Source organism: Pseudopipra pipra, chromosome 1 (assembly GCF_036250125.1).
Source record: "Pseudopipra pipra isolate bDixPip1 chromosome 1, bDixPip1.hap1, whole genome shotgun sequence".
Classification (NCBI taxonomy): domain Eukaryota; kingdom Metazoa; phylum Chordata; class Aves; order Passeriformes; family Pipridae; genus Pseudopipra; species Pseudopipra pipra.
The window spans coordinates 25,484,343-25,508,308 of record NC_087549.1 but is presented as its reverse complement, the minus strand read 5'-3'; the positions used below and the strand labels follow the sequence as shown (position 1 = coordinate 25,508,308).

At 41.1% G+C, this 23,966-nt stretch overlaps 1 protein-coding gene and 1 long non-coding RNA gene across 2 annotated transcripts in view; one reads left to right on the top strand and one right to left on the bottom strand.

The window, feature by feature from the left end:
- LOC135411548 (uncharacterized) lies at positions 1 to 22,599 on the bottom strand. The gene is made up of 3 exons (XR_010429203.1): positions 22,134 to 22,599; positions 21,726 to 21,784; positions 1 to 2,140 (listed from the first exon to the last, which is right to left on the bottom strand). It is a non-coding gene; the product is annotated as an uncharacterized LOC135411548 (long non-coding RNA).
- NECAB1 (N-terminal EF-hand calcium binding protein 1) overlaps positions 22,505 to 23,966 on the top strand; it is a 59,831-nt gene continuing 58,369 nt past the window's right edge. Inside the window, exon 1 of the mRNA XM_064649140.1 lies at positions 22,505 to 22,828. Within this exon, the coding sequence (XP_064505210.1) occupies positions 22,520 to 22,828 (309 nt within the window). The 5' untranslated portion in view covers positions 22,505 to 22,519. The remainder of the gene's footprint in view (positions 22,829 to 23,966) is intronic.

The window sequence follows — 23,966 nt, the reverse complement described above, 5'->3', positions numbered from 1 at the left end:
TCCACACAGCATTTATTTTTTATTGTCTTGATTTTTAATTAGCATTTTACTTAGCTAAATTTAAACAGCCCTTTCCCATCTTTGTTGTCATTCCTTCATCTCAGAAACTACAAATGGAATCCATTGAAGGTAATCAAGTTACTTGGGCATGATTTTCCTTTGGCAAATCCATCATGACTGCTCCCAAATATCTTCTTCATGAGGTTCTCAGAAGGCTATTTGCACTCTGTATCTCTTAGATAACATGCAGAAAATATTTACTCAGAATATATTTTTACTGAGAAATATATTTCTCATTCATTTCTCTGCTATACATTTCTCACTACATATTTTATGGTACAGTACACATGCCATGATCATGGAATGTCACTAATGGACAGCAAACACAAGCAAGGGTGGATCCAGCCCTGCTGCAGATCTGGAAACTGTGCTGCATGTGAGTCTTCATTGGAAGATGCCAAAGAAGGATAGACAGGGAGAAGGAGAAGATTAAGGCCCATGTTACCTGTGTCCCCTCCCTGCCATGCTGACTCTTGCAGTAAACCCTTCCTGCAGGATATTATCCTCTCATTAGGAACTATTTTCATGAACAGATAACAGACTGGAGGAGGGAGATTGATAAAATTCTACACAACAAGTAGTTACGTAGGTGAAGACTTGATCTGACTCAACAGGGCTTTACAGTAAATCTAGGAGAAATTATCCTCCTTGGCATCAGAGGTTTTCCACGAACAGAAAAGGAAGACATGGAAGCAGTCAGGCTTACCCAGCCTTCAGTGTAACAGAAGGCTGTTTCAACAACAGGGACAGTGAAGTAGTTGTAACTCCGCTGCATCCAATTATGAAGTTTCTAATTATGAAGAACTACTTAGGATTTCCCCAAGGAGTTAATTTTAAAGAGCAGTGGAGATTATCTCTAAAGACCTCTTCTAACCTGTCGCACTTAAAAGCATTCCAGCTTCTCAGATGTGCTGTTCAAGGGAGCTCTTTCTATTTTATTGGTATCCACTAGAGAAAAATGATCAACAGCCAAGTCATAAAAAGGTTGGGGTTTATTACTTAATATTATAGCAATTTGCTGTTTCTAACCTCACTGGGAAATTTCAGGGAGGTGAAGATGAGTGGATGAGCTGGTTCACTGGGGAGAATAATTGATTGATGATGAGAAATAATGAGAAGTCCCAGAGCAGCACACAGCAGAGAGAAACTTCAGCAAGAGGTGAGCTTTAAAGAGAAGCATTCTATTTTCCCTCTTTTTTTTTTTCTTTAGCAAAAGAACCCAATATCTTCTTGATATGCTTTGACCTCCACAATTTTGATGAGGCAATTTTTAGAGCACAGGAAGCTCTCCTTTCTTTGGGAAAGTGAAAAGGCTGTGCTTGTCACTCCTGGAAACAGCTGCGGGATTCACAGTTCACCCAGAGCTCCTAAAAAATTAGATTCACATATGTAGCTTGTATTTCCTTTTGACGGTGTAAAATCAGCTGGTTAGGAAGAGTCTAGGCTAGGTCACCTGTGGCTGTAGAAGGTGGATGTATACCACATATGACTGGACAACAAACTGCTCCTCCTCTTGCCAGCTTTTACATCAGAGCAAAGCACATGTAAAAAGCCCCAGAATATTTCCCCAACTGTTTCCTGCCCTCCCACAGACTGTAACAGTCTCTGTGGTTCGGAAGCAAAGCTGAGGAGGGAAGCTGTGGTTTTAAAGCAGCACAACATGAGTTACATGTTAACGATCAGTGTTGCAACGGGGTCTGCTGCGCCCGCCGTGCTGGGTGGGGGGCGGTAGAGTTGCTCTGCCCGTAAGAGACGCTTGTAGATACAGCACGTGTGGCAGACATCACCCCTTTGTGGTCTGCAACAGCATCTCTGCTTTACGGCGTGGGGAAAAGAAGGAAAATCTGGTCAACTGAGGGGACAGACTTCAGAGCCAAGAGAGATTTCTTCTTTCTCAGAGCTCAATCAAGACAAAAACGTGGCAAGGGATGATGAAAACACTTTATATCAGGATCTCAGAGAGGAGAGGACAAGCATGCGTGAGCATCAGAAGAAAGTCACGTTGAGGGAACTCAGGACATGGGTGAACTTCCAGGCTCTTCCTCAATGCTGGCATATACAGGCAGTAAAGCATAAAGTCCTATCCTGTAAAATACAGATTATCACATAAACATGATTTTTTGGAATTAAATTTAAACATACATTGTAGTAGCACAACTAGTGTCACTGCCAAAGTTTTTATCTTTTATTTCCTATATTTCTGCAGCAGCATAATTAAAAATTAGAAGAATGAACCTGACTTTAAGATAGAAGAGCCTCCTGAAAAGGAAATAATTTCATCAGGCTTCTAAGCTGAACTAAACAGTCCTGTTTAAGTGCAGAGGAGACCAAAATTATTAGTATGTGCAAGAGAGTCTGTACTGCTCATGCAGCTCCAGAAAAGGAGAGCTGCAGCAAAGGAATTATTCCCAGTGCTTACTTCAGATATCACTTTTCAGCCTATGTAACTAAAAATAAAGAAAACATGGACTGTATCATAATTAAGTTTTTAATTAAGAAATGAGAAGGATCAAAAATAAAAGAGGAAATTATTTTTCTGTTTTTACTTCCTGAGCATTTACTAGGTAGCCAATGCAGGGTAGTTCCTGGGAAAACACTTGTTTAATAATTGGACAAAAGTCAAAAGATACATTTGAAGCTGTCTCCTTGGCAGCTCTCTTCAGTATGCAATTAAACTTCTTTAAAAATGTTAAAAGCCAGTCAATCTAAAGATGCCATGTACCTTTTAGGAGAGGTTTCAAGAGAAACTAATCTGCTTAGGGCCATCATGACCCTGAAATAACGTATACTGTCTGTCCTCATTGCATGTTTAGAATACTAGCATGACAATCAGATTTTCCCAGAGAAAATCTGGAAAATCTTTGCCCTTTATAATAAAGTCTTGGTTTTAGCTGTATTATATACAAGAGGAGCTCAGGATCCTGTCAAGTACTCACCCTCTATGGAACTCCCAGAGCCCAGCGATGTGGACTCTCCTGAGACTGAAAAAATGTCCTTTTTGTGGTTTCCTTTAGTGTAGGAAATGGAAAATGCTAATAACTCTACAAAAAGTGCAAGTTGCACAAATTGCAGTACCCTGCATGTGACCAACTCTGTGCTGGTTTCAGGCATGGGATCAGATGGATGCACACACTGCAGCAGCAGGTGAGGCACCCTCACACTTCTCTCTGTGGGTGAGCTCAGTCACTTCCTGAATTAGGCCAGGTTCCCTCTTGGGAAAAGCTTCACGAGTTAGCAACTCTAATTCCATTATCCAGAGGGATTTTGGCCATGATTGAGACCTTGATACAAACCCTTAGTCTCTTGCACATCTCCAGATACTTTTTAGAAAGTTTACCCATTCTAAATAGCTATAGTTTAGCAGAATTATAGCTTTGTATATGCTATATGGCTTATACAATCAGCTTTAGTGACAGGGACTGAAGAAAAAGGCAATAGGAATGCTCAGAGCTGGAGAGTCTGAGAGAAAGAGCAGTGCAAATACAGCCCACCCAACAAAAGAAGTGCTTGTGTTTCATCTAGATTCTGTTGCCACTTATATTTAAAATAATCTGATTGGTTCAGGTTATTCAGCATCTGGAATGTTCTCTTTGCTGCTTGCCAAAAGTAAATTATTAAGCCTTATTCTTTGTGCTAAAGGGCATTAGAATGGGAAGCTATGGAGAAAAAGACAGGAGAGTGGGCTTTAAGAAATACTCAGAATACTCAGCAATGGGTTTATAAGTACTTCTAAGTACACCTGAAGCTTATGAGAGATCAGAATTTCTGGCCCACAAACATGAGAGACTTCAGGAGCTGCTCAGTCAGAAATGATGGGCAGAACAGGTCTCACAAGACTGCCAAACGGTGAGGATGGCTGAACTCTTGTCATATCCTTAGCAAGGGAGAGAATGAGTATTTCTGTCATTTTGCCCTTGATTAAGTATGAAGTCCTAAGGGAAACAGAGCATCTTGATGCTGTTTCCCTGCTCACGGAAGATGTTTCCATGTATAGTTCTGTTCATGTTCACTGCTATGCCAACAAATGTTCATCAAATACCTATCCCTGCTTTTATGGCAAAATTGTCTGTACAACAAGGAAGTATAATTTCTTTTGTTCTTTTCTTTTAAGTTTCAACAGCTGCCAAACTCATCCTCTGCTAAACTTCAGTATTTCAAAATACTTAACTCCAAGGGATTTTGCTGATGAAGTGAAGTCCCATCCCTCCAGTTCTGAAGCTGACTTTTTCAAACCAGTGTCTGCAGCCCACTTTGTATCTGGGTGTAGATGTTCTCCCAGCCCCAAACTCAGACCCCATCTTCTGTATGTAATGATCCTTCCTCGTATTCTCTTCTTTATCCAATCAAGAACCACTTTCATCCTTCAAACTAAAGATGGAGATGTTTATCAGTACTAATTAGATTAATACGTATCTTATACTTACACAAAGGATTTGCCAGTGGAACCCAGTGAAGGCATAAGGAAAGAAGAAGAGGAAAGAAGAGTTTATTTGGAGAAACCACTTCATAAACACCATTTTGCTATTTCTGAAGTACAACACCAAAGCAAAAACTTGCATTTAGACTGTAAATCTGACTGAAACCAGTACAGCTGTCAAATAATTAGGCCATTTTGGGGAACTTTCACTTAGCTGTACTCTCCGTTATATTGTTATTTTCTCACATGTTATATTAGTAAAGTGAACAGAAGAAAAAGGTCACTGAGTGAAGGAGAGAGAAAATCTCCAACAAAAGGAAGAATGCAGTTCCCACTAACACTACTAAATGTTATATAATATACGATAATGAATAAACTGTTACTATTTTGATAATTGGAATATATAAATGTCTAAACCTATGGCTATAATGTAAATGGAGATGTGCTAACCCAAGTGAAATTTGTGCAAGTATCATCAGCAACTAATCATACCCTTCTTCTCTATAGATTTGCTTGAATTTGCTTATTTTGGAAACAAAGCTAAGCTTTAGCCTCATTTGTTAAAACTGTATAAGCAGCAGAACTAGCCAGTGTTTTACTCTGTCCCATGCCCTATTAGTAAAGTTCCCAGAATCAGCAGTTTTCCAGGTGCAGAAGTTTTAACTGGTGACGATACAAGCAACAGAAGTGTCTTAATTAATAATATTAAGATTAATAATAAAATAACTAACTCTGATGCAGTAATGTATTCCATAGGTAGATATTTACCATTTTTCACCAGCACAATTTTGTGAGATGTCCTGAAGGTCACCAGCGTTAAAATTAAGACAACATAGTCAGGTTCAGTCATCACTTATAATATTACAGATCTAGACTGACATCAGCATTAAATTTACATCAGCAAGAGAGTGAGAGACAAAGAGCACTTGGACTTTTCTGGAAAGACACAGAACAAAAAATGCTAGTATTACCTTTTCCACAAGAGTTTACATTGGCAGCATGTAGCTACTAATTCATCATCCTTATAATTAATTTCTAAACTTTACTATTGTGTCCACTGAGACTCAAAAATTAATTTTTTTTTATACCATTATTCCAATTACTTTCAGCTGCTCAACAGTCAGAATTTGTTGGAAAATTCTGACTCTTTTAAAGTTGTGCTCATCCTGAATGGGAACAAAATCAACCTTTTATAGTTTCTTAATACACAGCTTCTAGAGGAGATGCTGTCTCAGGAAAATTGAAATGCATTAACCTAAGATAATTAATTAGCAAAGAGCTTTGAGTTTCAAACATGAAACAATTTATTCTGAAAAAGATCCAAATTAATCACATCAACGTTAAAATGCTTTTCAATTCTTTTCATCATAGAATTTCATGAAAAGTAATATATTTTTCAGATGGTTCAGTTTTTAATGAAGCTTTGTTTCCCAAAGGAGAAATATTCCTACAGTACATTTCTTACCTTTTTTAATTTTATCTTTTTTTTTTTTTTTATCCTCTGCTTATCTGACACACAGTTATAAAAATACTGGACAGGCACTTGCACCACTTCCACTACCACTGTACCCAGGTATGAGTCTCTTACTCCATCTGCCAGTATGAAAGTGTATTACAACACAGACATTACATCTCAATGTCTATGGCATTTTATAGATGGAAGATTGTCTAAGGGTTAAATACTGATACCAAACTATACTGGCAAATGCCGTAAACCTACAGCACACCCCAGCTTTAATCTAGTTTTGCATGTTGGAAGTGAGTGCTGGCTAAATGAGGCCCTTCTTTTAAAGAGGTGATCAGAGAGAAATGGGTAGATTATGGAAAGAAGCTTATCTAAAAAAAATTAGGAGGGAGGAGTAAGGCCTGAAGTTGAAAAATACACAGATAGTATCTCAATTAAAAGGAAAAAGCTTTCCAAAGAGTGGATATACTTGGAGCACAGTAAAAAAATTAATTTTTCTTTAGGTTAATAGGGAATTAGAGAGAGGATGGAGTTGCTTTGCAGACCTGTTGTGTAATTTCCCTGCCTGCTCTTACAAATGAAGTGGATGGAGATTAGCTGGGCATCCATTTTCTTGAACACAGGGAAAAGAACTAAGAAATAATGCTCGGCTTTTGGGACAGGGAGGGCACAGCAGGGCCAAACAGAGCCAAAGCAAAAGATTTCTGGGTAGGAAACTGTCAGAGGTAACCACTGACAAATATTTGTCAAGCTGGTTTTGTAGACTCAAAACCAACATCTGTTCTGAAGGACAGGGAAAAAAAAAAACCAAACAAATAGCAACTTAAGAATCAAGGTTTATTTGCCAGAGATTACAGACCTTTATTACCGAGTACACATACAAAAATGTGACCTTAGGCAAGAAGATATGATTAGACAGAGTACGCACACTGCAGGCAGTGTGGCTTTCTCCCTGAAGGAGGATGAAAGAAGCAACAGAAGCTGGAGTGCACTGGGGTTATAAGGTGGAGACCAGCATACTTCATGTATGTATCACCTGCATAGTAAATAATTGCCATAGTAGTAAATAATATCATCATGAGGAGGGTGTGCACACCCTCTGTGCAGGTCACGAACCTCACCAGGTCACTGAGACACATAAGATCTGGCCACAGCCTTTCTAGCAAGTCCAGGGTCTTCTGCAGAGGCACCTGTGCCATTACTCTACATAGTCCAGGCTTGGCAGAGGAGTTATTCCCAGGCTACAATAGGCAGTGGTTATGTTCCTTTACTAAAGAACTTTACTTCTTTAGTGTCTTTGTAATGTCTTAGATATAACTTGCTTCCTTTTCTCGTGAGATCCACCCAATAAATACTTCTGTTTACTGTTCAGCTGCCTTTACATTCCTCATTGTTGGCAACATAAAGCAAGAAAGGATGGTAAATCTTAGCTGTTAATTAATGCTGAGAGTCAAGGACTCTGCCATAAATGGCCATTTTATTGCCACGTGCAAGAAGCAAGGAGCACAGTGCAGACTGCTTTAGTGTGAGCTACAAAACAGGAAAGAATAATTTACATAACTCATCCACCAGATATCCTTAAATTCAGCATAGATGTTCCTCTGGTGCATGCTACCTCCCAGGCAGACTCCTGTTTTTCACTTATGTCTGCTGAGCAGGTAGGCAGGACGGTCAGATCCAGGTTAGGTCATAAAATGCCTTGCACAGTGTGAAGCAAAAAGGTTTGTGGGAAGGAAGCTGGCATGGGAACAACTTGCAGAGGCAACTAAAGGGAGAGACTTCTCTGGACGAAGACAGGCTATGAGGATCTTGTCTGTTATAGATAAAGGAGATGTCAGCTGGGATCCTATGAATTATTAAAAAATATATAATAAAAGAAAAAAATACATCTGTCATACATCTCTGTAAACTTTCTCATCTGTGCAAAGGTTTCAGACATTAAATCCCCTCTCAGCCAAGAAACAGAATTGTCTAAGAATAATCATATTGACAAATCAATTAGCTGAGAAAAGACAAATGGGGAAATGATTAAATCTCCCACTTTTGTAATTTTTTGTGCACTGTATTCATCACAGGATTTCTTCCTATATTCATCAGAATTAAAGCTCCATCCTAATAAGCTTTTCTGAAAATCACCTGCTTTCTACCTTGAGAAACAGAATCAGGAGCCAATATCTTTGAGTTATTAAAGATGCTGCAATTAAACACACAGTGTTGCTCAGGAGAGAGGATTCTTTAACAGACCGTGCCAGCTTCTGCAAACAGTGCCCACCCCTTGTCTCTCCGTGTAAGCACTTTCCCCACTTTAATTTGTGGTTTGTAGAAACTGATAGCCCGTTAGTAGGCATCTTAGGTCATCATCCTGTTAATAGCTTCCATGGTTTAATCAAATACACGACAAACACTACTAACTCCTGTTAATTCCCAAATTCTTATCCGTGAGGAAGGCTTAGTCTGGATCCCTTTCCCCATCCTCGAAGTGGGAGAGCCCAGTTGTAGTTCCTTCTCCATCTGAAGAACCATTCCGACGTCTTGAAAGGACGGGTAAAGGGGACTCCAGCGACAGGGTTTTTCAGACCCCGAGCCTGGAGGGGAGAGGTGCTCCCCCCTCCCCCCACCACCCACGTGGCCCCATGGCAGGCACAGAGACAGCACACCGGGCGTGGAGAGGAGGCAAGAGAGAGTTTATTGTTGGGGATGTCACATTTATAGGGTTAGGGAGAATCACAGGTTAACCAATTAGAAGTCTCAAGGGGCTTACAGGAACACCCAATCACAGGAAGGGGTTAACAAGGACCAATGGGACACCTCAGGACACCTTGTATGGGAGACAATAGCTTCACAGGGGGGTGTTGGGAAGAAGAAACACGTGTTTACAAAGAGACCACAAAGAGCCATCCTAAGACATGTTCAAACAAGTTTCTTATCAGACTTAGTGCTACATCCCACCCCTTTTAATTCCTTAAAGATGAATATGTCTTTATTGATATATGGATTTTAAATTTACCCCATTCTCTTAGTGTCTGAGGGTGTCCCTATAAAACAGAATTTAAAAATGTTTTTATTGATGTATTCATAAACAAGTTTTTCACTTACACAAACTTCCAATTTACTGCTGAACCAAACAAACTACTTATTGCTGTTAATTTTAGTTTCATTAGAGTCCAAATGGTTGTTTTCTTCTGTTTATCGGAGGCAGTCCTGGTGTCCAGAGGGGCTGCGGCGGCGGCTGCTGCCTCGGCCACATGGTGGGACGTGGGGGGTGCTGTGTGCGGCAGGAGCAGGGCAGAGGAGGGATCGGCGGGGGCCAGGGCCGCCAGCAGCGCCGGGGTCTCGGCGGGGCGGCGGTACCGCGGGTGTCCAGTCCGGTCTGTTGCGGGGCGGGGTGCGCCCCGGGCGGCTCGGCCGGTGGGAGCTGGAGCGGCAGGAGCGGGGTTGGCTGATGTCGGGGCTTCCCCAGAGCCGCGGCACGGCGGGGCGGCCCGGGGCCGGGAGTCGCGCAGGGGGATTGCTGCGGAGCTGTTTCGAGCAGCTTTAACCCTTTTTTCGCCATGCTGGCGTGGTCTAAGTCCCTTGTTAGAAACGGGACTATCTTTCAGGTTAGCAAAACAGTCTTATTAGATGACTTGCGGATGGAATTAGATATGTTCTTTAAGCTTTCTTTTTCTCTCTTAAAGAGGCATGCACGCTTCTTGTAGTTACAGGTTTACAGGGGGGGAGGTTTAGGGAGTATGCCGAAGTCTGCTTATAAGGGAATATGCTGGGTCTGCTCCTTACCTGAATGTCCTCAGGAAGGTTGAGGTATTCAAAACAGGCTGCTCTCTTGTGGTGATGCCGTCTGCTAATACCTTGACGCTTAGACTCCGGTCCACCGTTGAGCACAAACTACTCCCGTTTGTGCGTTAGGATTGGTTATATCTTCACAGAAGAGTTCAACCAATCTTGGCCTTCACCACGTGGCACCAATTACGGCGGATTGAGGGGGATTGGGGAAGACTTCGGGGCGTCGGGGAACAGAGATGTCACATCTGCGCCTTAGGAATCACCTATCTTCATAGAAGAGTTCAGTAAATTCGTTTCCTCACACGGGGCACCAGTTCTGGATCCCTTTCCCCATCCTCGAAGTGGGAGAGCCCAGTTGTAGTTCCTTCTCCATCTGAAGAACCATTCCGACGTCTTGAAAGGACGGGTAAAGGGGACTCCAGCGACAGGGTTTTTCAGACCCCGAGCCTGGAGGGGAGAGGTGCTCCCCCCTCCCCCCACCACCCACGTGGCCCCATGGCAGGCACAGAGACAGCACACCGGGCGTGGAGAGGAGGCAAGAGAGTGTTTATTGTTGGGGATGTCACATTTATAGGGTTAGGGAGAATCACAGGTTAACCAATTAGAAGTCTCAAGGGGCTTACAGGAACACCCAATCACAGGAAGGGGTTAACAAGGACCAATGGGACACCTCAGGACACCTTGTATGGGAGACAATAGCTTCACAGGGGGGTGTTGGGAAGAAGAAACACGTGTTTACAAAGAGACCACAAAGAGCCATCCTAAGACATGTTCAAACAAGTTTCTCATCAGACTTAGTGCTACAGCTTAGTGTAGCCAATGCTCTTTGTGCAGATGGAGTTTGTATATGTATGCATTTTATTTCCACCATTCTCATTTAACCTGTTCACATCCTTTCAATTCTAGGAATTCAAATGCAAAATGGAGGGAAAGAAAAGAACATAAGATGGGAACCAGATGTGACTGGTAAACCTCTTTCCATGCACCATAGCTTTCTAAAGACTAAACAAAATTGCTGAATGTCATGCAGAGGGGAATAGGAGACACAGCTTTAAATCTCTTATTTTAAAGACTTGGTATGTAAGATTCAGAATTTCTGTTCCATTTCAGAAATTCACTGAGAATGACAGAGCCCATAAAACAAAGAAATTATGTTGTTCAAACCACCTTTATGGTGTTTCATCAGATTAGAATTCTGATTTTTATCTATATGTGATAAGCTCAAAATGAGTTAAAATTAATATAGGTATCATGTTTATTCCCCAAAATATAAATAAGATATTATAAACTCTGTTTTCTAAAAAGGTAATATAAATTTTCTGTTCCTTTTACATGTTAAGGGAGAATGATCTGAGTATTTCTCAATGTAATTTTAATGTTTTACAACTTTTGTCAAATGCATTATTCACAAGCATGTTTGATGACTTACTTGTTCAGTTCAGAGCAAACAATTTAATGTGGAAAGTTAAAAAGATTATTCAAATATTATTATTCTATTCTACCAACTCGGTTTAGAGCCAGCAGAAGGCAGATTTGCCAAAAATATGCTGTTTTAGCACTTTAATTAGAAGAGACTGGAGAAAATTCCCCAAAGTTTTGGCTAGACCATATCAAGCTGCAGTGTAAAAAATTAAATCTGAATTAAAGGAGGAGTACTCCTCTCATGGCAGATTAGGGTTCAGAGGGAAGATCAGAGTGTGCCTGCAGCCTGGGTCATTTTGCTTGAAAGATTAAAACAGTTTGGGGTTTGTGCGCTTTTTACATCAAAATGCAGCACAACTGAGAATAGAAAAATAGAGATCTCTGAGAGTTAAGACAAGAGTCAACTAATGAAAATAAAAGCTTGAGAACTGCAGGCTATTCAGGGATTCAATAGCAGGGCCCACTGCAGGCAAAGCACTTGTCTCTGTGGCTGGAAGACAGGCTGTGGCTGTGCCCAAGCCACCCACCTGGGCTGTGGAGAGCCCTAGTTCTAGATCCTTTGTTTGGGATATTTCTGTCCTGACTTCTTCAGCACACCAGCATTTCCTAATGCTGTAGCTTGTGCTGTACCTGATCTGTAACTTAATGGAGTTCAGCAGTCCTAGCTGTTAATCTCCCACTTTTCAGGAATTTGGTGCATACTTATTTATACTTGCATTGATACTCATGAATGTATAAGCAACTGTGAAGGGAACAAAAGTAGAAATAAAAAATGAGACTCATGGGAACTCTGATTTCTAATTAAAAACACCGCACATCTATTATAATTTTAGCTCACAGAGGTTAATAGAAAATGAGATCAAAGGCAGCCTGTGTTTACCAATGGTAGATCATACCAGACCAAGCTTCTTTGATGTCCTGAGAGATTTGAATAGGAAATGTAGATCTCATCTATCTGAACTTCAGAAAAATATTTAATGTGCTGTCACTTGGGACTATATCTGCTGGACAAATGATAAAGGAACTCACAAAAGAACTGCAAAAATGCATGAGGTTTGGAACAGAGCAGATGGTAAACTGATTCTGTTGAAAAGACAATTAATATACTGGAAGGAGTTTAGTAGTAGAGATCTTTGTGGCTTTGCGGTATAGTCATCTTCTGTAACAGTACTTACACTGTTCCTCCTCCCCCAACCCCTTAAGTTCCTGAGGGGGTTTTTTTTATCAGATGCTTCAGAGCTGCTCAGCAAATGAACGCAACGCTACCCCGGACCCTGAGCTGCGTCACCCAGCTTATGGGAGCCTGTGTTGCAAGCAGTTCCCTTCCTCCTGGGGAAGTCCTCCCCTGGGCTGCAAGTATTTGCTCCAGACAGGGCTTCAGCACCCAGCAAGTGCAGGGATGAGGATGCTTCGCACTTTCCTGAAGCATGGACACTTTCAGAAGGGTTTGCAGGGCTGCACAAACACCACAAAACCTTCTGGACTCAAGTCCAATTGACAGCACTGCCAGGTCATCTTTCAACCGGTGAAGACAATAGGTCCCTCTGTGGGGCAGAAGCAAACAATAAGCACAGAAAGATAGCTTTATTCCTGGCCTTAAAACTTCATTTTTGATTGAAATTTCAGATGTGGAAAAGCAGAAGACTGTAATAGCATTCAGGAAGAACTGGAGAACTTTAGGGTGTTGAGTCAAAGCAGTGGCAATGAGCTTCACAGAATCACAAAATAACAGAATATTCTGAGTTGGAAGGGACCCACAAGAATCAACAAGTCCAAATCTTAAGTGAATGGCCAGTATGGGGATTGAACTCACAATCTTGGTGTTATTAGCACCATGCTCTAACCAACTGATGTTGTAAGACCCTGCTCTTTGGACCTGCAACGAGATTTGTGTTACTGACTGGGAGTGCATCATTTCGGGAGATCATGAACCAGGGATTTATTTTTAAAGAAGCAAAGGTATCTAGAAAGTATTGTCTGAGCTCCTGAAGCAGTCCCAGTGGAGGGCTACAAAGATGATTGGGGGACTGGAGCATCTCTCTTACAAGGAAAAGAGGAGGGAGCTGAGTCTGTTCAATCTCAAGAAGAGACGGCTGAGAGGGGACCTCATCAATGTCTGTAAGTAGCTGAAGGAAGGTGTCAAGAGGATGGAGCCAGGCTCTTCTCAGTGAGGCCAAGGAATAGGACAAGAGGCAATGGGCAGAAGCTGATGCACAGGAAGTTCCACCTTAATATGAAGAAGAACTTTACTGTGTGGGTGACCAAACACTGTAACAGATTGTCCAGAGAGGTTGTGGAGTCTCCCACACTGGAGATATTCAAGAACTGTCTGGACACAATCCTGTGCCAATCTCTCTAGGATGACCTGCTTGAGCAGGGAGGTTGGACCAGATTGTAAAGGGACCACTGTGGTCCCTTCCAACATTACCCATTCTGTGATTCTGCGATTCTGAGCTAATTCTAGCAAAGAGGAGGGGACATGTAATGGCATTTTCCTTGTGATGTCTTTCTGGAAGGTGGTATAAAACACCCGTCCCTTGCTTTGAAAAAGAGAAGCAAACATGAACCAACGCACAGAAGCAGATATGTTGAGGGAACTGACAGCTTCTTCTAATAATAGAAACATTTAAGTGTTTAATTTAACTAGCCTAGCAGAATCAAGGCTATTATTCTCTGTAAAAATATCAAGACCAAATCTCAGGGAAGAAAAAGGACTTTTAGCTGACACAGAAAGACATGAAAATAAACTGGCCATGAATATGTTTAGGCTGGAACACAGAGGGAAAAATGACTACCAGGAAGCAGGGTTGTCTCCCAGTAAAGGCAAGTAAAAGTGTATGTAATTTTAGGACAGCAGCTACTCAGCATATCGAAGGCCCATCTTGAACGCTGCCATCCTGCAGCAGGAAAAAGAAACCAAAAGAAGCCATAAGGCATTTCTAATTTGCAGCTGCACATACAGAAGCCCAAGAGATAAGCAACTGCATGGCAGTTAGTAAAACCACCTCTTCTTCTCTCAACAGGAGAGACTGCTCTCTAAGCAGTCTCTAACAAGTTGTTAATGCTGGGATTAAAAGAACAGTTCTACACCAGAACAAGCAGCTGCTTGACTCTAGAGTTTTAAGTGAAATCTCCCTGGACTCCGTAGACTCACCTGTTGCTGCTTCTAAAAACAAAGAGCAAAAAAATTACAAGAAGAAGAGCAACAAGCCCAATAGGGATCTTCAGCCAACATTCAGATCCACAGCTGAAGCTGAACTGCTATAGTAGAGGTTGGTTATAAAAAATGCAGGCCCTTATAGAAGATCTTACATACCCTTTTGCTATGAATTATTGTGATTCTAGGTAGGAAATGTATGCAATTTGAAGGTGAAAAGACCTCTGAGCATTACCACAATGCCATCCCTTGTTCTCCATGCCTGCCAAGCCAGGAGCCTGCAGATCTGAAACTTTGGTTTGGGCATGTGTCTGTCTGTGAGAAGTTAGACTACTGCTAAGGGGGGTGCCATTTGATTCATTCCACCTTGGCTGTGGCTGATGATGATTTGTTGCACTTGTGAATTATTTCCAAGCTAAAAATTTATAAGTTTTGTGCAGACCACAAGATGGCACAGCTGTAGTAGGTATATAGAACTGCATAAGGCAGCCTGACATGAACAGATTAAAAACAAAAATTAACATAGTATTTAATATCAATTAGCGAGACAAAAATATCCTATTCTGGTGAAAAAGCTCTTATTTCTACTTTAAGGTCAATGTTCTCTGAGCCTATAAACGCTGAAATCTTCTATCTTCAATAAACAACTGCTTCTATATTTACAATAAAATAACATTTCAAAGCAAAAATTGTTTCATAACAAGGTAACTGGTTTTGTCTGAGATCTAAAAGAGCCCTGTAACTTTGGATTCCTTTCAGTCAAATGTTCCAAAGATTATCGAATAGCTTTTTAGTGATTTATTTTTTTAAGCTGGAAAATTCTTTAATACCAACAAACTTTGTCTATCTTACAGATAACTCCATTTGCCACTACAGTACTTCAATTTTTGAATTTCAAAAAAGTTTGAGAACAATCTCTAATTAGATGTTAGATACCCATGACCTTTTGGAAATAGCCTTTTTACAATACAACCACAAGGCAGTAATTGCACTCCGTGATACAGTAAGTTAATAATATGGATTTATGGGATTCAGATTCACTGCTCTGAGAGACCCAGAAAATACTTTGGAAATTTAACCCAGTCATTGCTCTGGCAGTGTATCACAAGGAACTAGAACTAGACAGTATAGGTTTATTGTCTCCAGAATATTTGTTTTTATTTTCACATAACTACTGAGATGATATCTGGTGAAGGGGAGTAGACATAGATTGAGAACTATGCAGGGAGGAGGAATTTCATTATATCTGTTGTGGATTTTTAAACAAAAATTATGTGATTTTTATAATTCACCAGTGAGTTTAGCCATTTGTCTTCCAGCTGTTAACCATCCGGCAAAACAGAGTGATATTCCACAACTAAGATTTCTAGGAATGTCTGCAATAAAAATGTTATCTTTCTATGTATTTATGTGCTGTCATGTTTGACAGTAATTTTCACAAATATTAGGGATTTGAGGAGGTATCATGGCAGAATAATCAAAATCTGAACATAAAGTCATCTAAATACTGATACATGTCCACCAGAAATATCTATATCTAGTCATCTAATCTATATCCACAGAGGAGGAAAATAATAACTTCATTATTCAGTTCTTCTTTTAGTAAATCAGAATTCCTGACTAGCATTTGAATGAAAAACTGACCTTTCCAGATTTGCTACACTTCATCTAGGCAAACTGTTCTCTCATCTGTGCAGTGAGGAAATACACAAAAGCCTGCAATTTTTAAAATGAGATCTGAAACTTTAATTAGCAATTATTGATTTGGGTTGACAGCCTTCCTTATAGTAACTGGGAAATGCCTGTGACTGTTCTTGCTATGCCTGGTGTAATATTTATACGGCATGTTCTAGTAAAGTAAGAATTTAAGTCACTGGCATTCACTAATAATCATGGATATGGTTTTCAAAACAGCCTGAGAGAGTCGAATATATAATATTCTTCCCCCCTAATTCTTCCCATACTTCTGTCTTTATCATCCACTGCAGCCCTACTTCAGGGCTCAGTTCTCCATACACAGAATGCAGTTCCAGGAAACCCATAACATGATGGGGAAGGGGTGAGGGGTGCTCATTCTTTAGATTAAAATCTTTCCAGGGAAGGAATCCACACTTAGAGCTCTGCAGAAAAAAAGAAGAAATGGAATAGAAAAAGGAAATGGGAAAAGGCAAATGAAAGGAAACTGAAAAGGCGGTAAAAGAGGTTAAAAAAATAAAAAGGGAAGAGGAAGAGGAAAATGAAAAGGAAAAAAAGGAGAGAAGAAATGGTGATTGATTCCCACAGTTATCATTCTAACTGAAATTAAAGAAGTCAACTTCTTATCTCATACTGTTAGATCCTCTATCACAAAAAGCAGCATTGCTTCAGGGGGTTCTCCAGAGCTCAACAGACTGACACCAAAGAATACAATCATTCTTTTCTTATATTAATATAACTCAACACAGAAACAGATCAAGAAAATTAATAAACTGTCTACTCATTTTTTAAATGCAGTGTAATAAAGAGACTTTAAAATTTCAGAGAGAATATGTGTCCCATGTAGAAAACTCAACCTTGCAATTCCCATTAATTGTAAAATGATGTGTACAATCAGTCCCTGAATGCTAAAAATATCTCTCACTGTGAAACAACATAGAATGTCCCTGATGTTTTATTGCATCCTCTGATGTTTGAGTTAGTGTGTTTTGGCCTTTGTAGAGAACTATAATCTTGTTTACAGTTCCCTGATTGTGTTGCAGTGAATGACCACATTCTGAAATCATATGCATATCCGTAGAATTTTGTTTTCCTGCCCCTATCTGTATAGGTAAATGCACTGATGAACCTCCTCTTCTCCAGGCTGAACAGTCACAGCTCTCTCAGCCTCTCCAGGCCAGCTGGAGGCCAGTCACTAGTGGTGCACCACAGGGACCAATACTGGGATCAGCACTATATAACATCTTCGTTAATAACCAGGATGATGGGTCAGGGTGCACCTGCAGCAAGTTTGCAGATAATTTGTGGATCCAGGGGCTCCTAGGCACACTAGTGCTACTAAATTCTTTGTCTAGGACCCTACAGAACATGGCCAGGAATTTAACTTAGTTGTCTTTGGTTTGGGCTAACACTGGGGCATCGAACCAGCCTTCACATGTCTGGCTCTGGAATAATGGCAGCATTAGTGGGAAACATTAGTCCAAATCACTTACTACTATTCTCAATCTTAGATCTTATCTGTAAGCAGAAATTGTCTGGGAATATTTTAGGTAGAATTTCTCCAAAGAAACACAATATTCAGAAGGGCCAAACTTTGACATTTATTACTGGAAATTACTTCAATGTCTAGTACAGAGTTGTATTTGGATAGAAATTTCTCCAAAGCTGCATTCTGTTTGGATTAAGGCTTTTGGTTCTGTCAGTTGGCAGAACTGACTCTTTATGTGAAGTAGAGAACTATTAGTGATACTGATTATTTAACTATGAATTTTATTAATTATTGTTAAAATCAATAACATATAAATCACATTTCCCTCCCTTTTTTACATTTTGTTGCATTGTGCCCTTCAGCCTAATATCGAACATGGTAACAGCCAGGGACCAGAGTGCTTGGCACTGAATGCTCTGGCAATATAGACTTGCCAGAGATCTTTTTAAAATAAGATGGTGCCATATCTGCTTTTTCTCCAAGAATTCAGTCCCCCTCCAAAATCTTCTAAAAGCAAAAGAGAGTCTCCTCTACAGCTGTAGCAGTATGATCAAAACATCAGTCAAAAAGATCTTGAAGACCCCTTCCTTTCCTGTTCCACTAGGTTGTGAGCATTGCCCAACTCAGAGAGAGGGGTTTGCCAGCAGATTCTGATCTGTCAGCGTGGCTGCAAGTGTTGAAATTATTGAACTGGAATAAGCCAGGTGGTCATTTCTGACAGCAGAATTTCAACAACTGCCAGAAGTTTTCAAAATGAAAAGCAAAGAAAAGAGCTGGCATCATCACATCAGGTACTACTTCATGGGAGATGTGTACCTTTTAAGCAGGCTGGGACGGGTAGATAGAAAATTCTTCATTTCACAAAACCATTGGAATAATACAATTTTTCTTTTTAAAAACTAAAATTTTCTCAAATCCAGCTGTAGAAATTAGTTTGAGATACTCTTCTCAGATCCCTGATCTTATTACTGGATTCTTGTAACTAAACCCCAGTTACACAAGAAGGATGATAGCCTGCAACCATAAAAATATTTAGGTACCTAAAGAGAGCTTAGGCACTGAAGCTGTGCCAAAGTCCAAAACCATTACTTCATGTCACAGGTCTCAGACACTCTCCCTGGGAATGTTACAAATACAAAGAATAAAAGTACATATTTTTTTACTGTGCTGTTGTGTTGTTTTGCTTCTGACTCTCATATTTTGATCTTTTCTTTTATTCTTTTTCTTAGATCTTTTAAGTAAATATCTGACTTAGCAATCCAGTCACACCACAGGCTTTTTCTCAACATGAGCCTGAGTCTCTGCTGGATGCCCCATTACAGCAATTTTTATTATACTCTTGATTCCAAAATGCTCCCAGAGGGCTGGTCATAACCATAATGTGCATAGGAGAGTTCACACAGTGTATTAATTATCATCACACATCTTATGCATTTTACCTGCCCTAAAATGTTGTTCTAAAATCTACTACATTGTCTGTATCTATGTGAAGGAGTGTGTTAAAAAACGTGAGTTACCTCTTACAAGAAACAATTGATATTCCATGTACAGTGATGTGCATATAGTTTACTTAGGCCCTTCTTGTGCACTGCTGTGCATTACTGACCCAGAACTGTTCCATCTTTGCTATGTTTATCTTTATAATGATACTTTTCTATCCTAGGGGTATTATATGTCACATACAGACAGAAAGGGGACTGGTAAAGAGAAACCAAAGTTCATAGCTGAGGGTCTAAAGCCTGCCTTAGATGCCAGGAGATCCCAGGCTTGGACTTTCCCACTGGCTGGGAAGAGTCTGTCAAAGGCACCAAAATATAATTAGGATGCAAATAAACAAAAAGAAAAAAACCAATGTTCCGGTGCAAGGTGTGTGGTTTCCTCATGCTGGAACTCTAAACAGCACAGAAATCAGCATCTTCCTGAATTGCCCGTGTGAAATTATGGCTTTACTTGCATTTATTTTACTGGTGATTTAGGAAAGAGCTCCAATATATGCAGACTGCATTCAGGTTCAACTGCTGATGTACATCCCAGTTGTCTACACTGGCTTGCTGTTGAACTGCCCTTGGCAGTCCAACCTGTGTCTGGGTTTTCTTTCCATCACAGAGTGGGTATGGGACCAGCGGGAAAGTAGAAGGGCAAGGAAGGGCATGGGAGCAGACTCAGACTCAGACTCCCTCCAGGAGGGACCAAGATGAAGGTAAAATGAGCTCCCAGAAATGGGGACTTTGAAGTAATTTTCATTGATGAACTAAATGTAGCCACATACTCCCTGTTATAGGTGGCTGACCTAATGGTTTTCCAGGCATGCAACTACTCCTTTTGGGGTTTAGTACATCTACCCTTGCTATCAATGGCACATATACCATATGGAGGAGAAACTCACTTTTTTATTCTCACAGTCCTAGTTGTAGAAACCTGGAGTTGTAAAGATACTGGTTCTCACTTGGATCAGATTTGTCCATGTGTAAGACACAAAGTGATGAAAGAGAAATGTAGCCTCCAGATTCCTCTGTTACTGCTTACATTACAAGTCATGGCCACACACATACTAACTCTGAAATTTCTCTGTTTTTACTCTATGACCAAGAAATTTATGAGGGAGCTACTACAGGGACAGCATTTGAGTACTCAAACCAGAGCCTGGTTTGTAGTTGGCCTGCAGAATACCAGACCAGGTGGTGAAACCATGACAAAACAACATGTTTTGAGAGCTGAAGGGAGGCATTGTATTATGCTAACTCAGCTCTTTAGATAGGTATCAGTCAGCTCCTGCAATAAAGAAAAGGACCATGAAGCAGACCCATTCCTTTAGCCAAGGCAAATAGTACTGTTCTGCTGAAAAGATTATATTTTGACATAAACATTACATAGTGTTTTTCCTGTCATTTAAGAGGTCACACACACAGCTAACCATCATGGAGTGATTTAGTGACTTGATTAGACGCTTGGACAGCTTGCACTTCCTTAGAAAAAAGGAAACTTTGCTGTCTATCTATCTCAGCATCGATGTTCCTTGTTGCACAGCCCACTGCACAGTAAATGGAAGGTCGCTCTTGCTGCCAGCTTTCATTTGTTTGTTTTTCCCAGATAAAAGGGCAAAATCATTAAATACTGGCTGACCATCTCACATGAGTGAAGATGTTGGTCCAGTAAGCTGGTTTCTGAATAAAAGTTTAATGATTTGACACACAGAAAGAAAGAGAGCAGGCCCTTTTAGGTTTTATCCTCAGACACACACGAAACAACTTTTATTTCTTGTAATAGATGATGAGCAGCACAAATCTGTGGCTGCAGAGGTAAGCGTGCTGTGCTGACCTCTGCTAACCTCACCTGGGCATTTCACAAAGCCATCATTCTCCCATTAAGGCAGTACCTGTACTCCCACATCACAGGACACCATATGGATACATTCCTCTCTCCTCTCCCTCACAGCTTCTTGATTAGACAGAGGGAAATCACTGAATGAACAGGGAAGCTGGTAAAATTCAGAGCACTCATCCTGCTTGTGTTGTTAAAATTGAGATATTACTTCACGTAATTTTGAAATGGTATAAAAAGTATCATCACTAAGTTACACATATACTCTACTCCAAGACTTGTTTGTTCATTGGAAAACAAACCTGGAAATTAAAGTCTCTTAAGAGTGATTACTGAAACAGTACTTTCAAATTTCTATGTCATGCAAAGATGATTTGCAAATAAGCTTTTTAATAATGGAAATAAAGCTTCCTAATATAATAAAAGTCCTGAGTCATTTTTGCTTCTTATGTTTTAATTTTTGCCCTAAAAATATCAGCATTGTATAATTTTTTTCCTTACAATTTTTAAGGAAGATGTCTCTATACAAACAAAATATTCTCAGTGAATGTTAAGGCCAATCAATGGGGAACGATACTGGTTCTTCATCAAAAGCCTTTTTATTCCAAGATAGTAACTAGTCAAAAAAGTTAAATATGTAAATTATTGTTCTAGTTGTTGTAAGAGTTAAGAAAAATAAGCCCCTCTATAGTCTAAAGATTTTTCTTATCTCCACTCACCCTCCTGGCTCTTGGTACAACCTTTGGATGTTTTTCTTCTTTTATCTCTCTGGAAAGAAATACATTCCCATACTTCCATTATAAAAGTCAGATTAAATAAAAGCCTTTCACTATTATTAAAAAGCAAAAATAGGTCAAGATGATCTTTCCACCTCTTTTTCAAGCCATCTTTAGGAAGTGATATAAAAATTGCTCACCTTATAAAATGCCTTGTCTCTCCATTTGGACAGTTCTCTCTCCCCTCTCAGATTTTCCTCTGAAATGTGGAAACAGAGGTGGAAGAAGCAGAAACACCCACACTCAGCAAGTCACGCCAGGGCTTTCAACATGAAGGTGTTTTAAAGTAAAACTTCACTCTAACATTCGTTGTGAAGCATAATATCATATACGGTAATATATAAAACATAGTATCTAATATATGTTATTTTATTGTTAATCTATACTTGCGATGCCATCTGCTGGTGGTATGTGGTGGGAGAACAAAGTCAAAGCCCCCGCTACACTATGCCCATTAAATAACCTCTTGGCACGGGTCTGAAAATATACGTGGGGAACGTCCCTCAGGACTGCTCTCCTTCCCCCTACTCCAGGACCCTCCTCCTCACCTGCCCTCACCCCGCAGAGCCCGTTCCTGCCCCATCTCACAGCTCCCCGCTTTCTCCACTCCACGAACACCGGCGCTCCAATGTCCCCGCAGCCCCTGATTTTTGGCCAGGCCGCTTTGAGAGGTGTATTACATGCAAGAACCTTCTCATCAAGCCCCAGCGCTTTTACAGAGCGCAGCTAATCGCGGTCTCCGCACGGCAAGCACAGTGTGAAAGCACGGTCACTCCCCACCACCCCTCCGCACCGCCAAGACCTGTCTGGGGTCTTGTGGCTCGAGAAAAACCTCCCCAAAAGTGACTGTACTGATGGGGAAAGCAGCCAAAATGATGATGAAAACTGATGATGTGGCCTGACAAAGACAGACTGTAAGAGCCAAGTTTCTTTCATGGAGAGAAAGCAAGTCTCCCCACGAACACGCTTTAAAGATGCAACAGGGTGTGTGCGCGGCGGGATGGGACAAACCCTTCCCGCACGGGTAAAGAGCACCTACGGCCGCCTCTTCTCCTGCCCCTGCTGGGGAGGTTTCCCACGGGCAGGCGGGGCCGGCGTGCGGCTCTGCCCCCGGCGGAGCCCCATCCCCGGGGCCGGTCCGCCCGCCCCCCATCCCGGCCCCGCGGGCGCTGCGGGCGGTGCCGGCGGCTGCGGCGGGCGGATGGCGGCGGAGCGGGGAGCGGGGCTGCGCATCTTCCGCGATGTGAGTACGCGGCACTCCTGGCATGAACCTCTACTTCCGCACAGCACAGCTGCCAGCGTTTGGGGTGGGGGGCATATGGTTTGTTCTGGTTTGCCTTTTTTCTTGTCTTTTTTTTCCTGCCCCCCTCCTTTTCCCACCCTCCCCCCAATTTATTTCTTTTTATTTTCTTTTTTTCTTTTTTTCTTTTTTTTTTTCTTTTTTTTTTCTGGAGCTGTGGAAAGAGGTGAAAAACAGTGAGACTGTTGGTCCTTCTGCTTCCCTTTCCCCTTCCTTTTCCCCTCTTCCTTTTCCCCTCTTCCTTTTCCTTTCCCCTTTCGCTTCTGATGGTTGCATGCGCAAGAAGAGCAGGTTAGTGGTTGTGTGTGTTTACAAGAGGTTCTGGGTGAAAACAGTCACCTTTCAAAATATGTTGCTTGGAATTTTATTATTTTAATTTGGAAGGGGCTTCTCGCTACAGAGTTTCTCACCCTGAAAAAGTTTTTTTCCCACACTTGCAGACTGCCTCCCATCTGTTAGACCCTGATGGATTTGGGGTGCCCAAGGTCAATGCACAGAGAACCCTGAGCCCTTGAGCCCTTTGAGGGCGAGCTCAGCGAGGTGCCCTGCTGTTTATCTGGCCACCCTTAGACCATCACCAAGAGCTCAGCATATCACAAGGTGTAGCTGTTATGTTTTTTTTGTCTAAACTTGCCCAGCACAAAACCTTTCTTTGGGGGAAGTCCTGATAAATGGCAAACTCTCACCTGAAGATCTCCAGGGTATTTCCTGACGTTAATGAGACCTACAAATCTTCAGACCAACTCTACTGCCAACTCTGATCTACCTCAGACCAGCTCCTGTATTGGGGTTACTCCACAATATCAGCTCAAAATTACATACTCTGTATTAAAGGGCCCTTTATCTAGATGTTTTCTCTAATGTGCTGACAATAACTTCCCTGACCTTTCCCCTGAATTGTTTCAAGCAGCCCTCATCTGCTCATCTCCTATCTCTAACCTCCATGAGAAATCATTTAAATTAGACTCTTTGTTGACTTCTATTATTTCAGTTCAAGTATATAATGAAAATGCAGCTTTTTTGTCTTAGAGATACCATTCGTAAGAGGAACAGGAGAATTACAGGCATACATCACAAAGAC